At 49.9% G+C, this 23,615-nt stretch overlaps 5 protein-coding genes across 5 annotated transcripts; 3 read left to right on the top strand and 2 right to left on the bottom strand.

Annotated features, from left to right (window-relative positions):
- Nucleotides 1-499: 499 nt before the first annotated feature.
- N7511_002369 (FMP27 family protein) lies at nt 500-9,338 on the top strand (the record flags this gene model as incomplete). Its single annotated transcript, XM_057124794.1, has 3 exons — nt 500-9,061; nt 9,133-9,230; nt 9,287-9,338. 3 exons carry the CDS (start codon nt 500-502, stop codon nt 9,336-9,338), a joined length of 8,712 nt encoding a protein of 2,903 aa, XP_056986953.1.
- A 750-nt stretch (nt 9,339-10,088) lies between these two features.
- N7511_002368 (basic helix-loop-helix domain-containing protein) lies at nt 10,089-11,478 on the bottom strand (the record flags this gene model as incomplete). The annotated part of the gene is made up of 3 exons (XM_057124793.1): nt 10,089-10,552; nt 10,618-11,122; nt 11,173-11,478. 3 exons carry the CDS (start codon nt 11,476-11,478, stop codon nt 10,089-10,091), a joined length of 1,275 nt encoding a protein of 424 aa, XP_056986952.1.
- A 1,912-nt stretch (nt 11,479-13,390) lies between these two features.
- N7511_002367 (uncharacterized protein) lies at nt 13,391-14,650 on the top strand (the record flags this gene model as incomplete). Its single annotated transcript, XM_057124792.1, has 1 exon — nt 13,391-14,650. The coding sequence occupies one exon, from the start codon at nt 13,391-13,393 to the stop codon at nt 14,648-14,650; it is 1,260 nt and encodes a 419-aa protein (XP_056986951.1).
- Nucleotides 14,651-15,318: 668 nt separating this feature from the next.
- On the bottom strand, nt 15,319-16,973 carry N7511_002366 (uncharacterized protein; the record flags this gene model as incomplete). The annotated part of the gene is made up of 7 exons (XM_057124791.1): nt 15,319-15,481; nt 15,574-15,743; nt 15,793-16,142; nt 16,203-16,228; nt 16,282-16,343; nt 16,397-16,515; nt 16,577-16,973. 7 exons carry the CDS (start codon nt 16,971-16,973, stop codon nt 15,319-15,321), a joined length of 1,287 nt encoding a protein of 428 aa, XP_056986950.1.
- An 811-nt stretch (nt 16,974-17,784) lies between these two features.
- On the top strand, nt 17,785-23,504 carry N7511_002365 (uncharacterized protein; the record flags this gene model as incomplete). Its single annotated transcript, XM_057124790.1, has 6 exons — nt 17,785-17,851; nt 18,046-19,118; nt 19,169-19,613; nt 19,681-20,548; nt 20,635-23,240; nt 23,326-23,504. 6 exons carry the CDS (start codon nt 17,785-17,787, stop codon nt 23,502-23,504), a joined length of 5,238 nt encoding a protein of 1,745 aa, XP_056986949.1.
- Nucleotides 23,505-23,615: the final 111 nt, after the last annotated feature.

The following is a 23,615-nucleotide window of genomic DNA, read 5'->3' as shown; positions in this document are numbered from 1 at the left end:
AGCCCAGATGATCTCCCTGAGTGAAATCCTGGGTCGCGTGTCGATCTTGAACCACTAAAAAGGAGGTAACTGTTAACTCCATTGTTTTGCATGGAATCATGCTGCAACCATACAGTATACCTTCAGCGAGAGGCAATAACAAGGATCTCAAGAGCCACAGCTAGTAGACAGGAGTAGAAGACCCAGCCCTGATAAGCCGGTTGGAGGGGATTAACTCGTGTTCCGCTTTTTTGGCCAGTTCCAGCCGGCCTGTCCGCCCACCTGTCACCTCCGTATCCCCCGGCATGATTCTTCATTCTCCCTCTATTTCTGGTGTGCAGTTCCTACTGAGACTTTGATGAAGTCGCTGTGGAATCTGGAATCTGTGGTTCCCGCCCAGTAGAGCTCCGACATCCGACAACCTCAACCCCGATACAATTGAACTCGACCGACCCTCAACCTCAATGTGCGACTTGAACCTTATTGTTTGAGATCAGCCCCCTGCTGGTCGCGACCCGCGATGACGCTCTTCAATCCAACCTCGATTCTCGTGGGGTTCCTTCTCCTTTACCTCTCGTCCTTTTTCATCTTCGCTATTGTTCGGATCGCGACGGGTATCTCTATCCAGCGGATTGGATACTTCTCCCTACGTCGAATCGCATACGCACCGAAGGAAGGTCTACACATTGAAATCCGTGGCCTCGGATTATCGCTACACCCCCCGTCATTCGCCCAGCCAACATGGATCAGCATCCGATTGACGGAATTGAAGGTCACGGTGGACTCTTCCACCCTGGGGAAAGGGAAAAGCGAGGCCTCACGAGGAATTTTGGAGTCCCCCGGTCCTACCAGCCCGTCCGAAGACAAACCTACACCTGCACCGAGCGAGAGAAGCGGAAGGAGCAAAACATGGAGGACCCTGACGCGCATTAAAGAACGCCTGAAGCGGCTGCACCGTCAAATCAATTGGTTGGCCCTGGTGGACTTGACTGCCATCAATACAACTGTGCATTTTGTCGAAGCTGGCATGATTCAGGTGGGATCGCTTTCACTATCGGTCGATACTCGGAGTAAGATGGTGGAACGGGGCAAGCTATTTCGTCGCAAGAAGGATATGTCGCAAGAACAACGCCCGGCCGAATGGATAATGAACGTGCAGAATGTGTTGCTCAATGTCGACGGCCGAGAGCCAATTGAAGTGTTGGATACTGTGGGCGTGAACCTCCATGGTCTTCTACACAAGGACTTGGACGGACTCAGGGATGCATCGGTGGCCTTGAAGATTGGAAGGATGCATGTGCCATACGACGATCTTCGCACCATGTTGCAACGCATCAAACCGACCCAGGCACCTGAGAAAGGACCTGCAAGCGTGGAAACCGATGACGAGATGTCATTTGCCGACTTTGTGGAGGAGCTTGACAAGCCTGGAAGCCGGGATGATTCCATTGTTCAGACCGTGGCAGATTCCAAGGAATTTGCAAGCTCTCTGCTTCGTGGTATTCAGGAGATCCAGATCGCTCTGAGTTTCGTCCGTGTCTCACAAAGCATCCAGTCTCTGTCTGCAGGTCAAACCCCGGTTTATCTGAATGTCGTGTCACATGAGCTTGGAATTGATCTTCATCGGATGGATCACAAGAGTCCAGAGCATCGCATGTATTTCCAGCGAAACGATGTTGCCCATCAAGCTCTTCTTGCTGCAATCTCCCTTTCAGTCAGTTTAGACAACGAGTCGGGCGAGACGGATAATATTCTATACATTCCTATGGCTACGACAACTATCAAAACTACACTGCCATCGAAGACCGTGAGCGCCCTCGATGATGAGAACGCCGAAGAGCGGAACACGAATGTTCTTTTCGCCAATTTGGTCGTCACGTCACCCTCCGTCGACCTCCAGCCAAAGCACGTTTCCAGACTTCTTAAGATGGCACAGGGCCGAGCCTCCTCTCCCCGAGGGAAGAAGCGAGATAATCATCGTTTGATTTCTCGGCTGCTCCCCAAGGCAAGCATCAAACTTTCCGTTCACGAACCCGTGATTCGTTTCGTTCTGCCGATTGAAAAAGAGTCCGGCATTCCCGATGACTACAATCTCCTCATTTCCTCCATCTCCTCCATCTCACTCGATATCGAGTCCTCTCATTCCTCCGAAGGTGGTGCCCACTACTCCCTTTCTTCCGTTTACCGAGTTGCCTCCCATAAGTTTTATTACCAAACTCCGACGGGCAACAAACACAACTTGCTCACAAACGAGAACATGGAGCTCAAGGCACACTTGAACGCTACCCCCGAGGTCTGTGTCATTGCTTCAGGAAGTTTGAACGAATGCTCAGTACACATGATCGACGCAGAAGTGAATCGTGGCATTCGTGAAGTTTTGCAGCAGTTTATCACCCAGATGCAATCTTCCAAGAGAGTCCCAATGCCTGCAAACGAACGAAAAGTTAGTCCATTGAGACGTGTGCCTCCTTGGCTGCTCCAATTTCAATTTGAAGCCACAGGGTTTAGTGTGGAGATCGCTGGTGTGGACAGCACCGTTTCTGATATATCTCGCGGTGTGTCTTTGCAATTGCAAACATGGACAGCCGACTACAAGGCTCAGAAAATCGAGTCAAACATCGGAAGCATCTCCAGACGACGTACGCCAAGTCATTCCACCATCGGTGATGAGTCGCCCTTTCGTTTCCCGCCTACCTCGCCCCCGAAGAGCACTCAACGCGGTGCTACGGATGGTCGACGATTGGCTATCCACGCTCGCGGGTTTGACGGATTTGTCATTGAATCAGAAGATTATTTAGAACCTGAGCCGTTCTTCTCCTTGCCACGATTTGAGATTGCCATGAGCACCCACAGTGACCGCCTCGGACCGGTCCTGCACCTCACATCAGTCTTTAAGGGCATATACCTGCAATACTCATTGTACCGGTTCTACTGCCTTGGTGTTGCAGTTTCGGTCATCCAAAACGTGCTCACGCCTCTGCCAGACAAACATACAGACTCAACCCAAGGCAAATCCAAGGAATATGCCAGCATATCTATGCCACCTCCTCCAGTTCACAAATGGTCTCCAAGAAAAGAGCTTGTCACCTATGATGTCAAGGCTACGGTTGTTCAGCTCAAGGCAAACCTACCAAATGACCCGCAGATGATGATCCAGATCTATGGGCTTGCGGGTGCTTCTCAACGTCTTTCAACTCCTTATATCAAGGCCAATCTTGTTCGCTTGCATGCAGAGGCCCCTAAGCTCAAGGGCATCTGGACACGAATTGGCATTATGAATAACGTCAGATTAGACTTCCGCACGAAGAAAATGAAGCATGGCAATACCCTGATTGAAGAAAAGTCTATCGATCTATGGACGGACTTCATCCGAGTGGGCGTGCCTCATCACATGGTCATGCATCGCATATTTGATAACTTGATCAACACCTCTAAGGCTTTCAAACAATTGCATCATCGCTTCAAGAACCGCTGCAAAGACTTTGTCTCTGTGAGAGAACCAGAAGAACCGAAAAAAGTTCCAAGAATCTCCGTACGAAGCAAAGCACTGTTGTTTGAGCTGGAAGATGACGGGTTTGAATGGAAACTAGGCTGCATCTATCGAGTCGGTCTAATTGAACAGGCTCAACGGGTAGCCCGGGAGGATGCATTCAACTTGAAAGCCCAGAAGGTCAGGGAAACTGATCAGCGGCGCAACACATCCCGGTTGCGAGCCAAATCGAGCAGTCGGACGCTTCGCAGCGAGCGAACTAGCCAAGACACCAGGAGAAGCAGAAGCGCCGAGCCCCGACCCAGATCCAGCGCACAGGAGCGTGGAAGGGGTCGGAAATATCGCTATGACACTGAGGGTGCAACTTGTCTTTCATCAGAACAAAAAGTTTCCACGGATGCTGCCTGGGGCCGACTGCAGCAATATAATGCTCAGGTCTGGAAAGAAAAGATTGACGCAGCGCTCAAGTTCCAGGGGACTTCCATCAAAGAAGTCAGGAATCTTTTCTGTGGTGCAGATGAGCCTCCTGCCGATATTAAAGAGACTGAGACTATTCTCGCACTTCCCAACAGACCTGGGTTGATGTCAGCTCTAATTAGTGATATCAATCTTGTCATTGACAAGCCTTCCTTCGCTATTGATGAATTCCCGGCATTTATCAACCGAATCGGAAAGGGGATGCCTATGTCCATGCAATACGGCCTGCTCATCCCGATGAGCTTTAACCTTGAGATGGGTGAGGCTCGTGTCAATTTACGAGACTATCCCCTGGACCTATTGCACGTTCCAGCTTTACGCCCTGGACAGTCGCCGCGACTCCCCAGTTGGTCTCTGCGGACCAACTTTGTCATTGCCGAAGAATGGCGTGACCATGAATCCGCCAGACAGGTTGAGGTTGAACTTGTGCCTGCATCCGAAGGAGCGGATGGAGTTCTCCGGGATTCGTACAATATCCCTGTCTGGCGTTCCGTCACCCCGGTCAAGACTTACTCTGATCCTGTCATTGAGATCAACACAAGCTTGCCGACAAGCATTTCATGGGGTGTTTCATACCAGCCTGTCATTCAAGACATGATGAAGATTATCGAGGGCTTCACCAAGCCTGAAATTGATCCTTCTGAACGTGTTGGCTTCTGGGATAAGATCCGACTTAGCTTCCACTCTCGGATCAGGGTTGTCTGGAAGGAAGACGGCGATGTTCACCTACGCCTCAAGGGTTCCCGTGATCCGTATGTCGTGACAGGCTTTGGCAGCGGTTTCGTCATGTGCTGGCGAAGGGATGTCCAATTGGAGATCAATGCCAGCGACAATCCCATGGAGTTCATGAGCGTCACCAGTGGAGAATATGTGCTCGCTATCCCCGACTACAGCACTGAAGCACGTTGGGCACAAGAAGCGACCACGGAAGAATTACTGGAAAATAGTTCTGCTTCCAGTGAGCAGAAGAACGCCGCTCACTTCAAGAAGGTTGTCATGAAGTTATCTGGCGACGTCAAATGGGCAACTGGCTTGGTCTTCGAACGGGATGTTGAGAACGATTCACGGTCCTTCTCCTTCAAGCCACATTACGAGGTCGTTCTCAAGAATCCTAAATACGTCGATCCCGAACGTCGTGCAAATTATGATGCCTACCGTGGCTTCCGCAGTGACCATATTCATTTGTCTGTCTCGGTCATTGCGCCACATGGCAGAAACTGGTCTGTCGATACTGTCCAGCCTTCTTCGAGCTATAATACCGTCCATCTTACCCCAAGGTTCTTTACACACTTCTTCAATTGGTGGTCTCTGTTCTCAGGTGTGATGTCGCTTCCTGTTCGCCAGGGACCGCTTTGGCCAGGTATCACAAAGACAAGCAAGAAGTTCAACCGTCACTTGGCAACTGTCAAATATAAACTTCTCCTTGCGCCCCTGTTTGTGGCTCACATCTACAAGCACAAGGACCGCGAAGACTATGCAGAGGATGCTGTAAAGGCCACAGGTCTCAAGGTTCGCCTTGATTGTCTGAAGCTCGATATTCACCAGCGCCGCGAACAAATCAAGACTCAAGCCCGGGGTCGCTCAAAGCAGACTCGCACAAGTGCGATGCGCATCAATCAAGCTCAAATTGATCTCCAGTCTGCGGACTTCCGCGCTGTTTCTGCCACTATCGAAGGAACATCAGCGGAAGACATTGAGCGCAGCAAGAATGATATCATATCTTCCTTCCAACGGCCTGTCCCATCTGTTGACCTGTCTCGATTTACTATACCCGACCACAACCTCGACTGGGTTGACATGGACGACTTCGTGGAACCAGACTGGATTCTCCCACAAGAGTCAAACCCTCGTACCCACATCTTGCCTCTCGCATTTACCCCACGCTTCACCTACTTCCGTAACACAGACCACGGTGATGTAGGACCCGAAGAAACGGGCTACAGTACCTTTGGAGATGAACCAACCCACGAATGTGTCATGTCCGAAACCAACGATCCTCGCCGCGTCCAGATTGAGTTGGTCAAAGATCGTCTCGCCACAGTCGAGGCACAAATCCGCAACTTTGAACGTACCATCGGAGAGCTAGAACTTAAGCTCATGAAGGATGTCGATCATGATTCCAGTCTCAGGGAGGAGCATGAAATGTTCCTTCGCCAAGCCCAATCTCTGGCCAGACGGCGCAAGTTCTTGACTTCAACTCTTAATCGTCTCGAGAGACACATTACACGAGATGAGCGGTCAGCTAACAGCAATGGCAATATGCTTGGCAGCAACGTGGCGCCGAGCAGCGCGTCTTTCCAGACTGGGCGCACAGGACATGATGCCGATTCCACTACTGGTGGCCGTTCTTCAGGCTTAGACGGACTCTATTCCTCCGGCAACGATGAGTTTTCCAGTGATTTCAACAATCGTTTCATGATTCACAATGTTCAGCTCAAGTGGAACAACTCGCTGCGGAATATCATTTTGCGGTATAGCCATCAAGTGAGCCAGCGACGTGGATTCGTGTACTACATGTCTCGACGTGCTGTCAAGTTTATTCTTGATATTGTGGAAGAACAGAACAAAAATAAGCGCAAACAGCCAAAGATGTCTAAGACGCAAACCCGGAGCGAGTGCGATGACGACGAAGAGGAAGATGTAGATGATCGCATCGAACAGTTGCTGAATGACGCCAAGCGCTATGTCAATGTCGAAGAGACTGAACCACCTGACTCGAACGCTCCATCGCCTGCCAACTCGGACAATTCAAGTGAGAATATTGCGGCCGAATTTACTCCCCAGAATAGTTATCACTTGCGTCTCATTGCGCCTCAAATTCAGCTTCTCAGTGAAAAGAACAAGAAGTCAGTGTTGCTCGTGGCTGCCAAAGGAATGGAACTCAAAGTCGTGTCTATCATGGACAAAGAACGTGTTTCAGATGATGTGAGTGGCTTGGTGCAGCGCCGTTTCTCTTTGGAAATGGATGGCGCCCAGTTCTTCGTTGCCACACAGAAAAACTTGATGACCAACTTGCAATTCTACGCTGGCAACAAGTATGGCAACGCACCAGGTTCAGCGTGGCCCCCGTGGTTGACGCTGGAGGCCATGTTCGATTTCGAGCTGAATCCATTCGGGTTCTCTCGCATCGTGCAGAAGACTTCTGCTACTCTGCGCTACGACAAGTACAACAATCTGCGTCTGAAGTATAACGAAGAGGTTGCCAAGGGCCAAGGGCCCCACACCGATGATCAAGAAGATCGGATCGACACGATCAGCGTGGACTTCCCTCACTTCCGTGCGATTTGCGATTCTGCAGAGTATTATTCTATGTACATCATTGTGCTGGATCTCATGCTCTACAGCGAACCGCTTGAGAAGGTCCGAAACGAGCGCCTCGAGAGGATCATGCTCACTTCCGACTTCAGTGATCTTCGTGGTGCCCCCGAGATGGTCTTCAAGCTTCAAGCACGCATTCGCCAGTTGGAGGAGATCAAGGAATACTTCCAGATCAATGCTAAGTTCCTGGACAGACAGGGCTGGGAAGATCGGTTGACCCTCGAACGTGACCTATCTGAATGCGAGGACGAGCTGTTCTTCATGATGAAGGCAATTACCACTTCTCAACGGCGGATGGAACCGAACAACTCCAGGAATGGCGTTAATGGCGTCCTGCGTTGGAGCATCTCTGCCAGTGAAGTCGTGTGGCACTTGATGAAGGAGGCGGCCGAGCCCTTGATTGAGTTCCAGCTCAGAAATGCTACATATGAACGAACCGACAACACCGACGGCTCGAACCACAATTTGGTTGCTATTGAGCGCCTGTTCGGATTAAATCTGCTTCCCGATGCTATCTATCCTCAGATTATTGCACCTTACCTCGACGGGGCTCGCACGTTAGATGACTTCATGCTGCGCATCAAATGGCACATGCTTGAGGCCGTGGCTGGTATTCCAGTGGTTGACAATTTCGAAGTTGCATTGTTCCCGCTTAAGATCCAGCTTGAACGTGAGCTTGGTCAGAAGGTTTTTGAATACATCTTCCCCAATGTTGGCTCCACTGCCTTCGAGAATGGTGGCTTCTCGCCTTTCATGATCAAGAATATGAAGCCAGTTGATGGGTCTGATGAGGAAGATGACGACGAGATTTCCAGTGGAACGCCTCTGACTCGCTCAACCAGTATTGATGGAGCAGATACCTCCTCAATGGACAGCCTTGCTATTTCTAAGGGGCCTGGCGCCATTGAGCTGAGACTCCAGCCTACGCTCTCGCTTTCGGATGAAACCAAGTCGCGCAGTACTCGGTCGGGTCATCTGAAGGGTCTTGCGATGACACCGATTGACAAGGACAAAGACAACAACCGACTTGGTGTATCTGAAACCGCGCGCCAAAATGGTCGCCCTTCGACTACTGGTGGTCTGAGCAAGAAGAAATCTACCGATAGTCTTGGAATGTTGACCAAGCGAGCTACCGAAAGATCTCTGTCTACTCACAGTGGCGGCGAAGAAAATCGCAAGAAATTCGGCATAGGCAAGGGATACAATAAGGGTAACAAGTCCAAGGAACCTACCGATGACCTGTCCCAGATGATATCTCGCGCCTCGAACTACATGACTCTCGCCCACGTCAAGGTCAACGACGTGGTTCTCTGCATGAGCTACAAGGGCAAAGGCGAGCACAACCTCGAGGATCTGCACGATTTCGTCTTCCGCCTTCCAGTACTCGAGTACGGCAACAAAACATGGTCGAACCTGGACCTCGCCCTGCGCCTAAAGAAGGATGTCATCAAGGCTCTCATTTCGCATGCCCCTGCTATTCTTGGAAACAAATTCTCTCACCACCGTCCCTCCAAACAGCAACAAAAGCGTTTCCGAGAACAAGCGTCCTCTTCTCAGCTCTTGCCGTATGCGTCTAGCGGCATGAATCCGTCCAGTAGCAAAGCCCAAAGCTTGGCTAGCTATGATTCTACCAGTGATTATTCTGAATCACGGTCGCGGAAGTCTATGCAATCCAATACTTCGCCATTGGCTAGATCTACATCTTTGAGCTCAGACGCTCGTGATACGCAAGATACGGAATCAACTATTCATGATTCGCATTCGGCCAATGAAGTGGATGTGGATTCTCGCTGGGAGGTTCGTATTCGTATTAATTTTGCCTTGACTGGCACTAATGCAAAAGTGTATACTAACTCATGCTTCTTTAGGCATCGCGTCGCTTTGTCAATCCTCCCCCTCCAGAAAGGCCAATGACTTCTGGCCACTTATCTGTCGCTGGGTCGAGCAAGCATGATCAGGATGATAGGTAAAGCCCCGAAATTCCTCTATTTTTTGTTAATTACAAACTGACTGTCCAAATAGCAATATCAAAACACTCCGCAGCATCGGCCGAAAACTGACATTCCGGAAGTGAATGCCCCAGCCATGTTGAACAACAACTGCAACCCTTCTTTTCTCTCTTCCTACCTTATCTAATCCTCTACACCCTTTTAAAATCCTGTCACCAACCCTTCTTTGTACACCACCAACCATCACCTTTGTTTCTCCAGGCCTCCCGTGTCTCACTTAGATACCCCTCTACCTGCAGCAGGCCGTACATAGGCGTTGATTCATGTCTCTATATGCTTTTCATTTCGGTGTGTCTATGGCGGAGAGAATTTCGTGGTCTTTTTTTTTGGTCTTTTTGATTACCCGGGAATACTTGCATAGAAGCGATAGGGTTCTTTTCTTTCTTTTTCAGAATTACTTTTTGTCTTATATCAGTTCAACACTTTTATTTTGCTCAGCTAAATAGGCTGTTCTTGTTCATTCGTACGATATAGTATTTTTTGGCGTTGGGATTTCATCTGAAAGCGATATCATCGTCCATCTCTTGCAAAACATGCCATTTATGGCTTCTTTACAATGGAATAAAAATGTATCTGTCTTGGCTCGTTACTCGTGGTATTAACCCTAAGATTGACAAACTCACAACCCGAAAATGTATCTTGATATAGATGTATAGCACTCATCACAATTGTAACCATCGCTTGCTCCTGGGAATGAAACGTATATATGTTAAAAAAAAAAAAAAAAAAAATAGATCCATCCATCCGTAACTCCACAATAATGCCCAATCAACAAATTATACAAAGGAAATTCGTACACAGAAAGATAATCATCTTCAGACATTCTCCGCAGCAGCACCAAGCCGGCTCATCTGCTCATTCTTCTCAGCAAGACTCGCCCTTAACATTTTAATATAATCGGCCGCAATCTCCATGACATCTGCCTTGGTCTGCTCGGCAGACGGCGCCTTTTCTTTTTCTTTCTTAGCGGGAGCAGCAGGAGTAGCCGGAGCAGCCGAGTTCGAAACAGCAGCCAAGGCCAGCCCTAATGCTTTGTTTCTCTCCTCGACAAACTCCGCCGGAATGAGAGCTTCCATTTCCTTAATTGCGGCATTGAACCTGTCGCGCCGGTTTCGCTCGGCGAGACGGTGGTAAGTGCGTCTCTGGTTTAGATTGTCCCGCGTGACTTTGCTGGGATACGTGACGCCTGGGGGTAGCGTGCCATCTTGGATGTGTTGGTAGTTTGATTTTGTGGCGAGGACAAGGTTGTGAGTGTGTGCCGAGAGGTCTGGCGGTGTCACTGGGGATTATTAGTCTTGGGAGGGAATTTAATGCGTAGACCTGATATATATCTGGCTCACGTACCATTCTGCTGGTTCAGAGCCGGAATCACCGGACTCATCTTCGGCCTCAATTCCGGGGTGGCTAGTGGGTGCCAATTGCGTCGTTTCCACGCCGTTGTGGAATTCTTGCGAGCAATTGCTCCTTTGGGCACCGGTGGTGCTGGACTTGGGGATGCGCGGGTGGATTGGCGGGGACTGGGCGCCAAGTCGAACTGCGGGTTTCCGGTGGAGATGGATGTGCTTGGTGTTGGTGCCAATGCTGGTCCCAAGTCTGTCGCTGTCGCCAGGGAGCTGTGAGCGTAGGGCGCTGTGGGATGGGGAGAGACCGCTATTCTCTGGGTGTTGCTGTGGCAGATGTGGTCTACAGAGTCATGGCTAACAGGTGAAGATGCAGTACTGGGCGTCTGAGCAGAGTGGAAAGTGTGCACGGGCGCCATGGGAGAAGGTTGAGAGTCTTTAAAATTCTCGTTTGGTAGATACCAGCTGTCTCGACGAGTTTGCATGTCTGCTGGCTTAAATGAAAAGTCCTAATGCGAGTGTCAGTGGGAGAATCGCCAAAGAGGGTGGTGAGAAATACAGTGCCTATCGAATTCCATAGTTCAGGACACCCGTCGGTTTCATTCCATTGGAAATCCATGAGCTCAGGTTCCATGCCATTCAGCGAGGGCTTCGACAGTGGGTTCTGCGATGGATCATTGCCCCAGAATACAGGGGTGGAGGGCAGCCCCGTTGGAGTGGAGGAGGCCGAGTCCACATCAAGTTGACCCTGGAAGATATCTGCGATGGACAGATTGCAGTCGGGCATTTGCGTATAGAATTGCAGCATGTCGGCGAACTCATTGTCGACCGAAGCCGACACGGCATGCCGATCGTATTCCGACATATTTGCACAGTTTATGCGGGACAGAAACCAGTGGGAATGGGTCTTGTGAGAGACAAACCACCGATGCAGGGAGAAATGGGAAAGAGACGTGGAGGGAGAAGGTTACAGAGATAAGACAAAATGAAACGGAACTCTCCAGCGTAGTCACGCGAGCTTTTACTGCTTATATATAGCGCGGAGAGAGTCACGAAATAGACCTTTGCCAGACGGAGCGCTGATAGGTTCTCCGCAAGCGAAGCCGTAGAATGGCCGACACCTGCACGTAGCACATGTATTGGAAACACAGTTGCCCCACAGAATACTGGATTGGCATGTCTGTCCAGGGCCCCAGATAATCCCGAATTAACTGTGGAACACTGTGATTGTCTGGAACTGTCGCGTAGGAGAGCTCTGGAGCCTAAACCGGCATTCTAGTGAGCACCCAAATGTCTCAACCCCATGCATATACACATATGCCGCTATGAAACCAATATAGCCCGGACTGGATGGAGAAAGGACCGGCATTCTAAATGGAGACAAAAGCCGGCGCTCCAGGATGTGTATAGAGCGACTAAGGGAGAACTCAGGCTAAACCCCGGCGCTGCTGTCGCGACCCATAGCTCATTTTGTTTTGTCCCGCCCGCGTCTGCCCGAGGAATGTCACTGGTCTGACATGATTGGTCCCTCTGATTGACTAGATTTAGACTACTTCAGGGGTGGAGCAGTGCTTGTATATGCACGGTCCCTGAGGTGCATACGAAGACATGTGCCGCAGAGGGAATTTGGCCAATGAAGCACTAGATTAATTCGTGCAGGCAAATCCTTTCACGATTCTAGCCCGGATAAAGAAGGTGATCGTGTGTGTGAATACGACTCGCTTTGGCCCGAGTAGATGGCACCGTGGCGCATCAAACGCAGCCCCCCCCGGTAAGAACGTAAATCTCGTCACTCGGTACCGTATTACCGACAGCCCAAGGGCGTATGGTCGGTCTATTGAACCCCCTAAAATGCAACGCTCAGGCCCTTGAATCGAATATCAGATTGAGTTGCATGGATCTTCTTGTGAAGGCGTGTGTGCGGGTGTGTGTGCGCTCGGGGTATCTTGGACCAGAAGTAAATTAGCCCTAACTCTCCCACGCTTTCTCTCGTTTCCAACCCCCGTTCTCTCAGGCCAGAACCGTTACCCTCTCCCTGTGGATGACAAAGCCGAGTCGATATAGTTAAAAGGCCCCCACCTCGCCTCCGTTCTTCTAGTGCTTATGCAACTGCCAATGATCTTCGTTATATGACACCCGTGCTGAGGTGGAGTGTGGGCAGGCTGACCTCGAGCCGAGCCGATCCTCCTTACAAATGGACACCGCGGAAAGATGCCTCCGTACCAAATATCGGGAGATGTCTGTTCTGGCAAGTAAAATGGATTTCGGATTTGAAGAGGGGGGCTTTGGCTTCGTGTTGAACATCTGAAACGTATTCCGATTGGCACACCGGCTTAGTTCAAGTGGCCGGGGCCATTGGAGCCATGTGAATATGAGGCGTAAATAGTCTTTGATTGGATTTTCAAGCCTCGCTTCTAGAATCGTAGATGGCGTGCTGTTTTTCCTTCTTTTTTTTATTTTCCCATTTTAATATGCGATGCCTGCGGTCGACCAACTCTAAGTAGCTAGTGGCGAAGGACACCGAAAACGGTACGAATCATGAGAAATGTGGATATGATGAACATTGTAATCCCACGCGTATGCATCTGATTTGGGTCTGCGCTTAGTTTCTAGAATCCCGCGGAGAGAGCCGGCAAGTGCCAATCGTTTTACTTTTTTCTTTCATTTCTTTTTTTTTGGCTTGTGGCGTTGCACAATAACAGTGTCGACTAGTCTCAGTCTCAATTCCAATCTGACAGCGACTTCTCTTCTCAGATGCCGCAACATCCCCACGGCAAATGGCAGATCCAAACTTATGGCTGAACTTGAGCATTTCATGTGCTTTGGTGTTGATCGGAGGAGCCTTTTCGGGCTTGGCGATCGCCTTGATGACCCAAGATGAAGTCCATCTCCAAGTTCTGGCCGAGTCCGGTGAAGTATCCGATCAGAAAAATGCCAGCAAAGTTCTCGGTCTGTTAAACCAAGGAAAACATTGGATTCTGGTGGCTCTCCTTCTCGGCAATACAATGACCAACGAGGCTCTACCGGTTGTGTTAGATCAAGTCCTCGGGGGTGGCTTAGGAGCAGTAGTGGGTAGTACTGTGCTGATCGTGATCTTTGGCGAAATCATACCACAATCCATTTGTGCACGCCATGCTCTCCGAGTCGGTGCTTGGACAGTATCCTGTGTGGAATTCTTCATGTATATTATCTCTCCCATCGCGTGGCCGATTGCAAAGTTACTCGATCTGCTGGTCGGACACAACCACGGCACCATCTATACGAGATCCGAACTGATGGCGCTCTTTTCGTTCCACAGAACACTGGGCCAAGTCGACGAGCGATTGAACGCCGACGAAGTTTTGATCGTTCAAGGTGCGCTGGGTATGCGAGATAGATCTGCGGCGTGCATCATGACGCCCATCGCCGATGTGTTCTCTCTGTCTGCCGACGCTGTGTTGGACGAGTACACCATGGATCGCATTCATTTCAAGGGCTACTCCCGAATCCCGGTGCATGCTCCTGACAACCGGAGACGAATCGTCGGCTTGCTTCTGGTGAGGACCTTGGTCCGGTACAACCCGAGATCTTGCAAACGAGTGCGTGATTTTACCCTGGAGCCGGCTCGGGTAGTACACTCAAGTACGAATTGCTTGAGTATTCTGAAAATGTTTCGACAAGGCGTTTACAATATGGTTCTGGTCTCTGAAAGTCGCAAAAATGTACACCAGGCCATTGGCATTCTCACGCGAGAGGATGCCGTTGAGGAATTGATCGGAGAAGAAATCATGGACGAGTTCGACGATCTGAAGAAGAATAGGCAGAAAGCGACTCGCCAAAGGAACCGGTTCCCTCTGTCCAAGGCCTCTTCGCGGAAGATCCTCGAAATGCCTCCTTCATATCCAATCTCCGCTCCAGAGGGAGAACTCATCAATCTCGAGCCGGTGGAATCGGTCACCTTTCGCAAATTTGAACCTGTTGATTTGTTCAGCGCTGCGAGCCAGTGGAGTTCTGTTCAGCATGTCATCTCTATATCTGAGGTACCAGCGGAGAGTTGAGCCCTGCGCCCAGTCAAGAAGATCAATATTTCACCATTGAGGATCACACAACCCATAAAGAGGCGTTCGTGACTCGCTAACTACTCGACGAGAGAATGCACTCATCCTCCTCCAATCCAAACGAGTTTCACCCCGCCTGTGCAGCGACGTTACGTGCCGAGCCAGCCATAAGCTTGCAAGTCGCAACTCGCCACATGGATCCTGTTGATCCCGGGCACCCACCCAATGGCAAGCTTCACAGTAGCACAAAGTCAAAGTGACGGGAATCGAACGCCATCGTTAGCACCAGCGCAAGCGCTAAAGACGAAACAGGTGGTCAAAGCGGAGCAGTATAAGCCGGAAACAGGTTTGCGCCATGGAGTCCAGGATTGACTAGCGGGTGGATCAGGACAATATGCTTAATCTTAGCCGCATGCAACGATGTAACGGTGGCAGGATAAACAATCATATCACGTTAAATCAAGTTTGCAAATAAATACAAACATCAAATTGTCAATCTCAATGCTTCCTAGAAATACGAAAGAGGGTATCTATACATGCGTGACATGAACTATCGCAAACCAAATGAATGCCAAAATCTATAATAAGAGAACCCTCCAAATCCAATGCATGTTCATATGCGGCCAAATTAAGACAAATTGCAAGGTCAGATTCATCAGTCATACAAATTAAACGGGCGAAACCTCTTTGGCCGGATCAGTATCTGGGATGCCGCCGAATGTTTGCTCGTGGGAGGAGGTTTGCTCAATAGAGGTCTGCCCATGCGAGGCTCCAGTTGCATTGCGAGGAGTGTCGGCACCAGCGCCGGATGCCTCAGTGGGAGTCCCATGGCTAACTCCGTCGAGTCCTTTCTCAGGGGCCTCAGAGGGAGTAGAAGGGGGGTATGCTTAGTGACCCAGGGGTTGAAGGAGGCGTGAATAGACGCAAAGCGGGTGCGCGCCGTGGGCGCGCTGATATCGTCGACCCAAGGGATACCACCTTGGCCGCGGTTTTCTGCCCATGCTTTTTTCTCGCGACGAAGGTCGCTTTGCACCCAAGGAATCGTAATGATGGTCCAAACGATAGCCCAGGCAAATGGAAGGGACCAGCCCAACTGATCGGGTTAGTTCAGGTTAAATTGGGGTGGTCGGACTTTTTCTTACTGTGAATGCCACGGATTCCTCGACTGTGAACACGACCGCAGTGATAGCTGCAGCGAACACAATTGACCCTCCACTCCAGAAGCAGTTCATCTCGAATAGCATCCGTCGGAAATAGGGACTCGATAGGTATCGTGTTCGAAGAGCGTATCGGTAAATCTGTCCACCACCACCATCCACTGCAACGACATCCTCGATAAGAGCGTACAGAGCTGTCGGCATGACGGAACCCTTGGGTGTAGACGAAATTCGGAATGGTGCTTTGTAGCCCATCATACGGAAAACATCGAGGGAGAGGTAGACGATGCCGAAATAGAACATGACGGTCGGAAGAACCATGGCGATGAGACGCACTGTTGAACATGTCAGTATGAGAGTATCGATCAGTGATAATGACGTGGGATTGATCTAACCATATGGTTCCTCAGGTACCGATCCACTGCGATCTTGTTAGCTTGTTACACAGGGTTCCATGGCGCATTCCAAACTTACACGATAAGCTCAACGGCCAAGATCAACCACACAATCGTGAAGTTGATCTGAAAGAAGTCCAACTGTGACGTCCATCAGCTTCTATACCATATCCAATTTTGAGGACAAAGCCTACCCATGACACGCGGGCATTCAGGGGGCGAGCGCGCGAATGTTTGCGGAACAAATTGTAAAGGCGGTAGAAGTATTCGAAGACCGAGACACCTCCCAAAGACGCTGTGACGATCGAGAAAACTGCACGAGAGGGATATTAGCCATGTGACCGAGTCTCATCGATGTTGTTTTTCCCACATACCGACATTATGAGACAAATCTGTCAGATACCAAAGACACCAATAGAAGATGAGCGGCTGGCCCAACGTATCGATCACGAAGATGGTCCAGAAGATGGCAATGGCCTTCTTCCTTGTATGTAATGAGTAGGGGAGCGGTGGTGGTTCGGTATGGGTTGGGGCTTCGATATTCGCGAGTTCGGTTTGCGCTGCTTCGGCAAGCGCTGGGTCGACTTGCGCGGTCTCTTGCACTGGGACGGTTTCTCCTTCCATCAGGGCGGGACCACTTGATATTGTATCCAGGGTAATATGAGTGGATTCAGGGCAGATTAGGACATGGCGTGCAAGTTCAAGTGAAAGAGTGAGAAGAGGCGTCAGACAGAGAAAATTGGCCGGAAACGACGGGGGGACCGGGTACATCCGTTGCCATACAAGTTTGGCTGTGTTCACAGGTACCTGACGTAAGGTGGCGTGATGTCATCGAAAACAACCTTGGAAAGGGAAGTAAGTTACCTACACAGCCCCCATGAGGGTTTTTATACATGGCAACAGGACCATTAGACAGTCTCTTTTGTCTCATGTGAATTGTAATGGTCCCTGTTATTTCTTCAATCTATTTGAATCAATCCCGGATCAAAGACAAGAGGGCCGCGAACAAAACCGGTTTGCCAACAGCACACCCCCTAGAATGGTTCGATGTCAGGATGCAGTACATATGTCGACATGTACAGTAGCAGGTCAAAACCTTGGAAAACCGGCCACCGAGTTGAGACCTGCAAATTGCCTACAGTACATCGGTGTATCCGGACGCTGATCCCGATTGTTTATGCCTTTTTTGCATCCGTATGACCCGCGCTATCTCCGGAATATCCTACGCGGAATCATCCAAACCCGTCATATTGACCTCCAATTGAGTGCTAATGAAGTTGTCAATACTTTTTTTGTTTGTTTGTTATTACATGGCAAGTTATGTAGTATAAAAGTAGGAAAGAAATCGAGAAAATGGAAGTTGATGACGAGGAAGACGAATAAGGCATGCGGTGACACATGGCAGATGGAGCCCCCACACAAGGCGGTAGAACCGGGCAGAAAAGACAAATCGGAGCGACCGGAGTTCGAGTCGACATCTGAACTTTTCACCCCTCGCTTTTCTTGCCTTTTTTATCTTCACTCTCATTACCCCTCGCATCACTTCTGAACTATATCAAATCACCGACAGAGTTATGTAGCCATGGCACCAAGCTTACAACTGCTCATTGATTACGTGCTGAACGAAGTCGCATTGTGCGGAAACCAAGGTGTGTATAGCTCTTCACTCAGACCCACATATTTCATCACCCCGGGGATGCATATCGCTTGGCACCGAAGTATAACCGCTTCATGCTCGTTTCCGTGTATGCTTCGCTCTGGGATTTCGGATCCATACCACGCCTCTGATACAGAACTGCACCTCTATTAAGCTCCACTGGCATTTTTGCTAATCGACCTGCAGGCGCGACTTTGTCATTTGTTCTCCAAGCCATCACAGCCTTCTATGAGGACCAATCGCAGGATGGAACCAGCCATCAGAACGTCGATGGTCGGTTTCTCATAAAGGCTTGGGGATGGCTCACGAAGAATCCAGAGGTGTCTGTTGGTAAAAATACGGAATACAATCATCTCACGCTGGACGAGGCCAAGCAGCTTGACTCGCAGAGCTCGGAGGTCGACCAAGATGCAGACCAAGAGCCTGAATCGCCTGTTCGAATATTTGTTTCCAAGGAAAGAACATGGATTGCTATAACTGGCCATGAACCTGACGAAACCAAGGTAATGCCACTTGAACTGGTACTGCTATCGATTATCGCTTCCCACAAGTCGGAAGGTATTGTTCAGCCAGATCTGTGCAAGATTAGTGGCCAAGACAAACGCTCCGTTCCAACGCGCACAGATAAATTACATGCCAAAGGATATATCGATAAGCGTCCGGTCCAGATCAAAGGAGCTCGAACAAGTCTTTGCACACTGAAGCGATTCTTGCGCCCAACAGCCAACGATGGAGATGGACAACCACAGGAACAATCACAGCCAATGATTGATTTCGATTCTTTCAATACAAAGCTTTTCGACATTCTTCGAGAATTCCGACTTGTCACTCGCAACGATCTGAAACGGCTCCTAGGGTTCGACGACCGTTGGCGATGGCGGATTCTGTCTCGGGCAATTCGCAAATATGAGCGGATAGGTGTTTTGAAGCGTGTTAGAGCGATGTCGCAGTATGAGAAGCTGCACCCTTGCATCAAGCTTCTACGGGAGCCCACAGAAAAAGACTTCAAACTGTTCCACGATTTCGATCTTGATGTCTTGGACGATAAAAAGGGGCAGGATCTTGGTGATATGGATCAAGAGGAGCTTGATATTGCAGAGAAGCCGGAGTTTGATGCAGACGAAGGTGCTATCAATCTGATACAAGAGCACGTCGAAGACGTCGGACGAGTGGTGCCCGTTTGGAATCCACAGCGCAACATCCATAACCAGATGTTTGACATCATTCAGCGTACAGGTACTTCAGGAATGGCAAACCAGGTAAGGTAGACCTATCCTCCTAGCGGAGCTTCGGCTAACTGAATACATAGCAAGTCGCACGAACTCTCTTCGGAGACTTCTACAGAAGAGCTTCAGAGAATATCTTGCATCGTCTCGTTGATCTTTGGCAGATGTCTCAACCACTACATCTTCGCCATTTTGTCATCGTTCGAGACATGGCAATGCAAAAGACGACCATGTTCTACATTCATTACACTGGACAAAATTTCGCAAAGCTCGTGGAAGCTGGCCGAACGTCCTGGGAGGCAGTCGAATTCCCAGAAAAGAAAGCCAAATCACTGAAAATTGACATTCCACGATTCAATGTTGTTGCTCAACTCGATGAACATGGATTCCCGCAAAAGGAACCCCCTATCGGCCTTATGAAGAATCCCAGCGCTACTCTTCTTGATGGAATTAAGGATGCCAACCCTTCGAATTATTTGCTGTCTACTAGCGATCCATTCGTGGTCCAACTCCCTGACGGAAGCGTCGGTATGTACTTTCTTGAAAGGCTTGATACGCTAGAATATTTGGTGGACATAACTCACAAATCTTGCAGTCGTTCGTACACGTCTCGATAAGCTTCCCCCTGGGGCCAAGCAACATGTCGATGTCCCCACGCGAACATACGGGCGCCCGAAAGGGACTCTGAACAAAAAGACGGTAGCAAGAAATGCCAAGATAAGGGAGGCCAAAGCCAGGAGGTCCGAAGTCAGAGAATCCACAGCAGGAGAGCCTTCACCGCAAGAATCCGCAGTCATGGAATCCTCCGTGGTTGAGTCTGCGGCTCCAGAGCCAAACCTCCAACTCACATCCGACAAAACTCCTGCCCTGGATGATATGGACCATGTCACCCCACAGAAGAAAAGAAAGTCAGGCGCCAGACCCTTTGCATTTCGGGGAATGTCGAGGATTGAGAAGCTCAAAGCGCTCGGCATGGATGAGGGCTGGACTGAGTATGATGCTCTACTCATGGATATGCCTGTGCCTGGAGTGTACATTACCCCTTTTGGCAAAAGAAGACCCGCTGGCAAGGCCCGAGGTCGACCTAGAAAGAGTCGAATCGCAGTTTTCAAATCGTCAAAGCTGACCCAATTTCCTTGGTTTATCAAGGACGAAATTTCAGATGACGAAGTTGAGAAGGACGATGCGTCAGCTGTTGCATCAGAACCCATTGCCAACGAAAACACACCTTTAAGCAGTGGCTGGCGCAGTGCAAATTCACCTAGACTGTTGCCACAACCAAACACGAATGGGTCGGAACGTGAAAGTCCACCAAAGCGTCCTCGTCTTCAAAATACCCAAGGCCCAGCCAATCCGGTATTCTTGGAACCCCCGAAGACAACCTGCCAGAAAATGCAGCTGCTACGAGGTCAGAGAACCCAACTGCAGCTACCACACCACGTCATCGAGATAAGAGTGCTAGTGTACATCCACTTGATGACGAACAAAGCCAGACTCCTTCAAAACGACGTCGTGTTGGAGCTTCCAACCAAATTCTAAACAGAAATAGCGCGTTAGCGTCCTCACCACTTAAGCCATTTGAACAATTTGGATCTCAAAATTCGAATACAGCACCAAGAGCTTCGCGGCACAGAAACCGGATAAGTACGGGTCAAGTTGCAACGAAGCCACCCATCGCACCTCTGAAGCCACTAATTGAGAGAGGCGGGTCAATTAGTTTCCTCCGCAGAAAGATGATCATGGAGCTCATCGAAAAAGCCGGAGGCGTGTTCCCAACGGGTTCTGCGCTTTGGTATGCTTTTGTTTCGGAATGGATGAAGAACAAGCCGAACGAGAGGCCAGATACGCGCACCATCCAGTCTGCAACCAAGGTAATGGTTGATGCCGGTCAGATTCGGCAATTGACATTCAGTGGCAGAGACAGAAAGGGTGTTATGGTCACCAGAACGATGTTGATGAAGCCTGAGATTTCCCCTGGTGATCCCAAAGTCAAGGATCTGCAGGCTAAAATTCTGAACACTCACATTCATGAGTCACGGCCAAGTTTTTCAGAGAACGTGGTGTTGGATCCCGTATTGACACGAAGCGGACGTCGAGCGATGCACGACGTAAAACAACGGAGGTTGAATTTCCCAGTGGAAACCAAAGCTATGGTTACTTTACAACAAAAGCCTGCATTTGCCAAGGCGGCAGAAGAACGAAAAGGAAGAACGATTCAGAAGCGTCTCATGCGGGGCTTGCAAGCCGAGGCAAACGCTTTGATGGAAGAAGAGGAGATGGAAAGACTTTATGGAGTCAAGCGGCTGATGACACTTGCACGACCTCCCACCCTCGACACGGAGTCCAATCCACTCACTTCAGTTATTCGCCCTGACCGAAAATCGACTAGGAAGAGAGCCACCAGGCGTTTGGACACTCTGATCGACCCCAAAAAACGCATGAGGCCTATTTCCAATATCAGTCAATATGCCTTGTTGATGGCGCCGGTGCAGGAGTTCTATGCAAACAACGGCACATTCTCTACAGCCTCCTGGCCCGTGAAAGCTAGGAAATCGAAGCGCGGTGTCAGTGTCAAGCAATTCATCAGTACATTGACTGAAATCGCGACTCAATCACAGACCTCAGAGCAGCCCATCGCCGGTTCGCAGAGTATCTTCCACTCTACAGCCGACAAGATCTTGAAATGGGAGATGGAAAACGAGGAAATCTTCAATTCTGATATTGAGGGCATGCCTTTCGTCAATCAAACAATCCAAGGTGAATTTGAGGAAGAAGAAATAAACGGAGAGATCCGGTTTCAAATCGACATGCCTGTACCACCACCACGTCCAATCCCAATACCCCGGGACACACGGTCAACCACTGCCGGTCGCTTACAGACTGATGATGACTTCCAGCTCAAACGAAAGAAGCGACAAAAGCCGCGTGTCAACCGCCGGCTGGCTGCTCTTGATGAAGCCACAACTCTCGAGAAAGACAAACCCACGAGTCGTCATATCGTTCGTCGACAGACACGCAGCAACATACCCGAACAAATGGTCAGGAAGATCATGATCGCCATCACAGCCGTTCGTGTGCTTACTGGTGGATTGGATGGAAGAATTGTAGAGTGGGATCTCGTAGTACGAGCTTTCCCAGACCACGACCCAGCAGCGATGGAAGAAAAGGCACGGCGCATCTTGAACAGGAACCGTCTGCAAGTTGTGAAGATGCATCGAGACTTCCAAGAACGGTATCTGGATGCCTATGAGAAAGGACAGGTCCCTAGTATTGACTACAACGATTTGGAAAACTACGACTGGCCCGGTGTTGTTGAATGGGCAGCCACTCACCTGGATGTTCCTCTCTCCCAGAGCATCCCAGATCTCCCCGCAACGCGAGAACAATTTGACGCTCTGTTCGAGATGCGCGAGGACACTACCACAGCCAGTGACGAGGTCTATCAATCCATTCATGGCTCTAGCATCAATCAGAAGCGCGCTCTAATGGCTCGCACTCCTTTCGCTGTTCCCTTTATTGAGAAAAAGAAGGCGGAACTCACCGCAGGTCAAAAGCGTGTGGCATGTCTCGAAGATGCCAAGTCCTGGGTCCGCGCGAACATTATCACCTCAGAGGATAGCTACAGGTCCGGCGCGGCAGCTGAAATCCTGAGTAAAATTGGCGAGCGGATGATCACAGATGCCACCCAGGCACTGGTGAATGATCGCGTTATCACGATGACCAACAGTGGCCGCATCGTCCCCGGCCGCAACTACGATATCTCAGACAATTTCCTGCAGACACTCAGCCGCAAGCGCGCCGTCGACAGCACCCAACTCATGCGTGCAGCCCAATTCAAAACCATGATCCTTGACCCTCAGCTGCAGAATTTGGGTGTCTTTGACGTCAAATACAATGCAGAAGACGGCGATATCCTCGCCCTCATGAACCTTTCTACATCTGGTCGTATTGAGCTGCGACCATATGGTGCACCCCGCGACAAATTCGGTCTCACTGATGGTGGATACCTCACTCGGCAAATGGACAAGTCTCGTCTCCGTTTCCCGGTAAAGGTCATTCCAACCCGGTACTATGTCTACGGAAATCCCCTTTCCGAAACAGCGGCATCTATTCCACCCCCCGCCGCCTGTGTCGACACTCACTGGTATCGGGCGAGTGTGTCCACTGTGGTTCGATATCTTTGGTGTTTTTGTCCCTCGTCTCTGGACAATGGCTCTGGGTGCTGTTCTCGGCTGCCTAGTGCTTCGACCTGGTACCAATGCCCGCAGTATTTCCAATATGATTAAGCCGACTCTGGCACCGTGGGAGACTGTCCTGATGCTACAATGGTTGGCTAAAGTTGGTGCGGTCAAGGGAGATGGCGATGACGAGGGCACTGCGTGGACCTTGCAAGAATGGTGGTGGCTGGTTGCAACATAAGCCGCTAGCTCTCAAGTTCCAATCTCCAAGGTCTGAATTCAGTCATGGAAATTCCATACGCTTTGAGATAGCAGAGCCATATCAATATTCCACAAAATCTCGTGTCCGATT

Source organism: Penicillium nucicola, assembly GCF_028828085.1.
Source record: "Penicillium nucicola strain IBT 29836 chromosome Unknown utg000002l, whole genome shotgun sequence".
Lineage (NCBI taxonomy): Eukaryota > Fungi > Ascomycota > Eurotiomycetes > Eurotiales > Aspergillaceae > Penicillium > Penicillium nucicola.
This window is presented reverse-complemented; position numbering and strand designations above follow the sequence as displayed.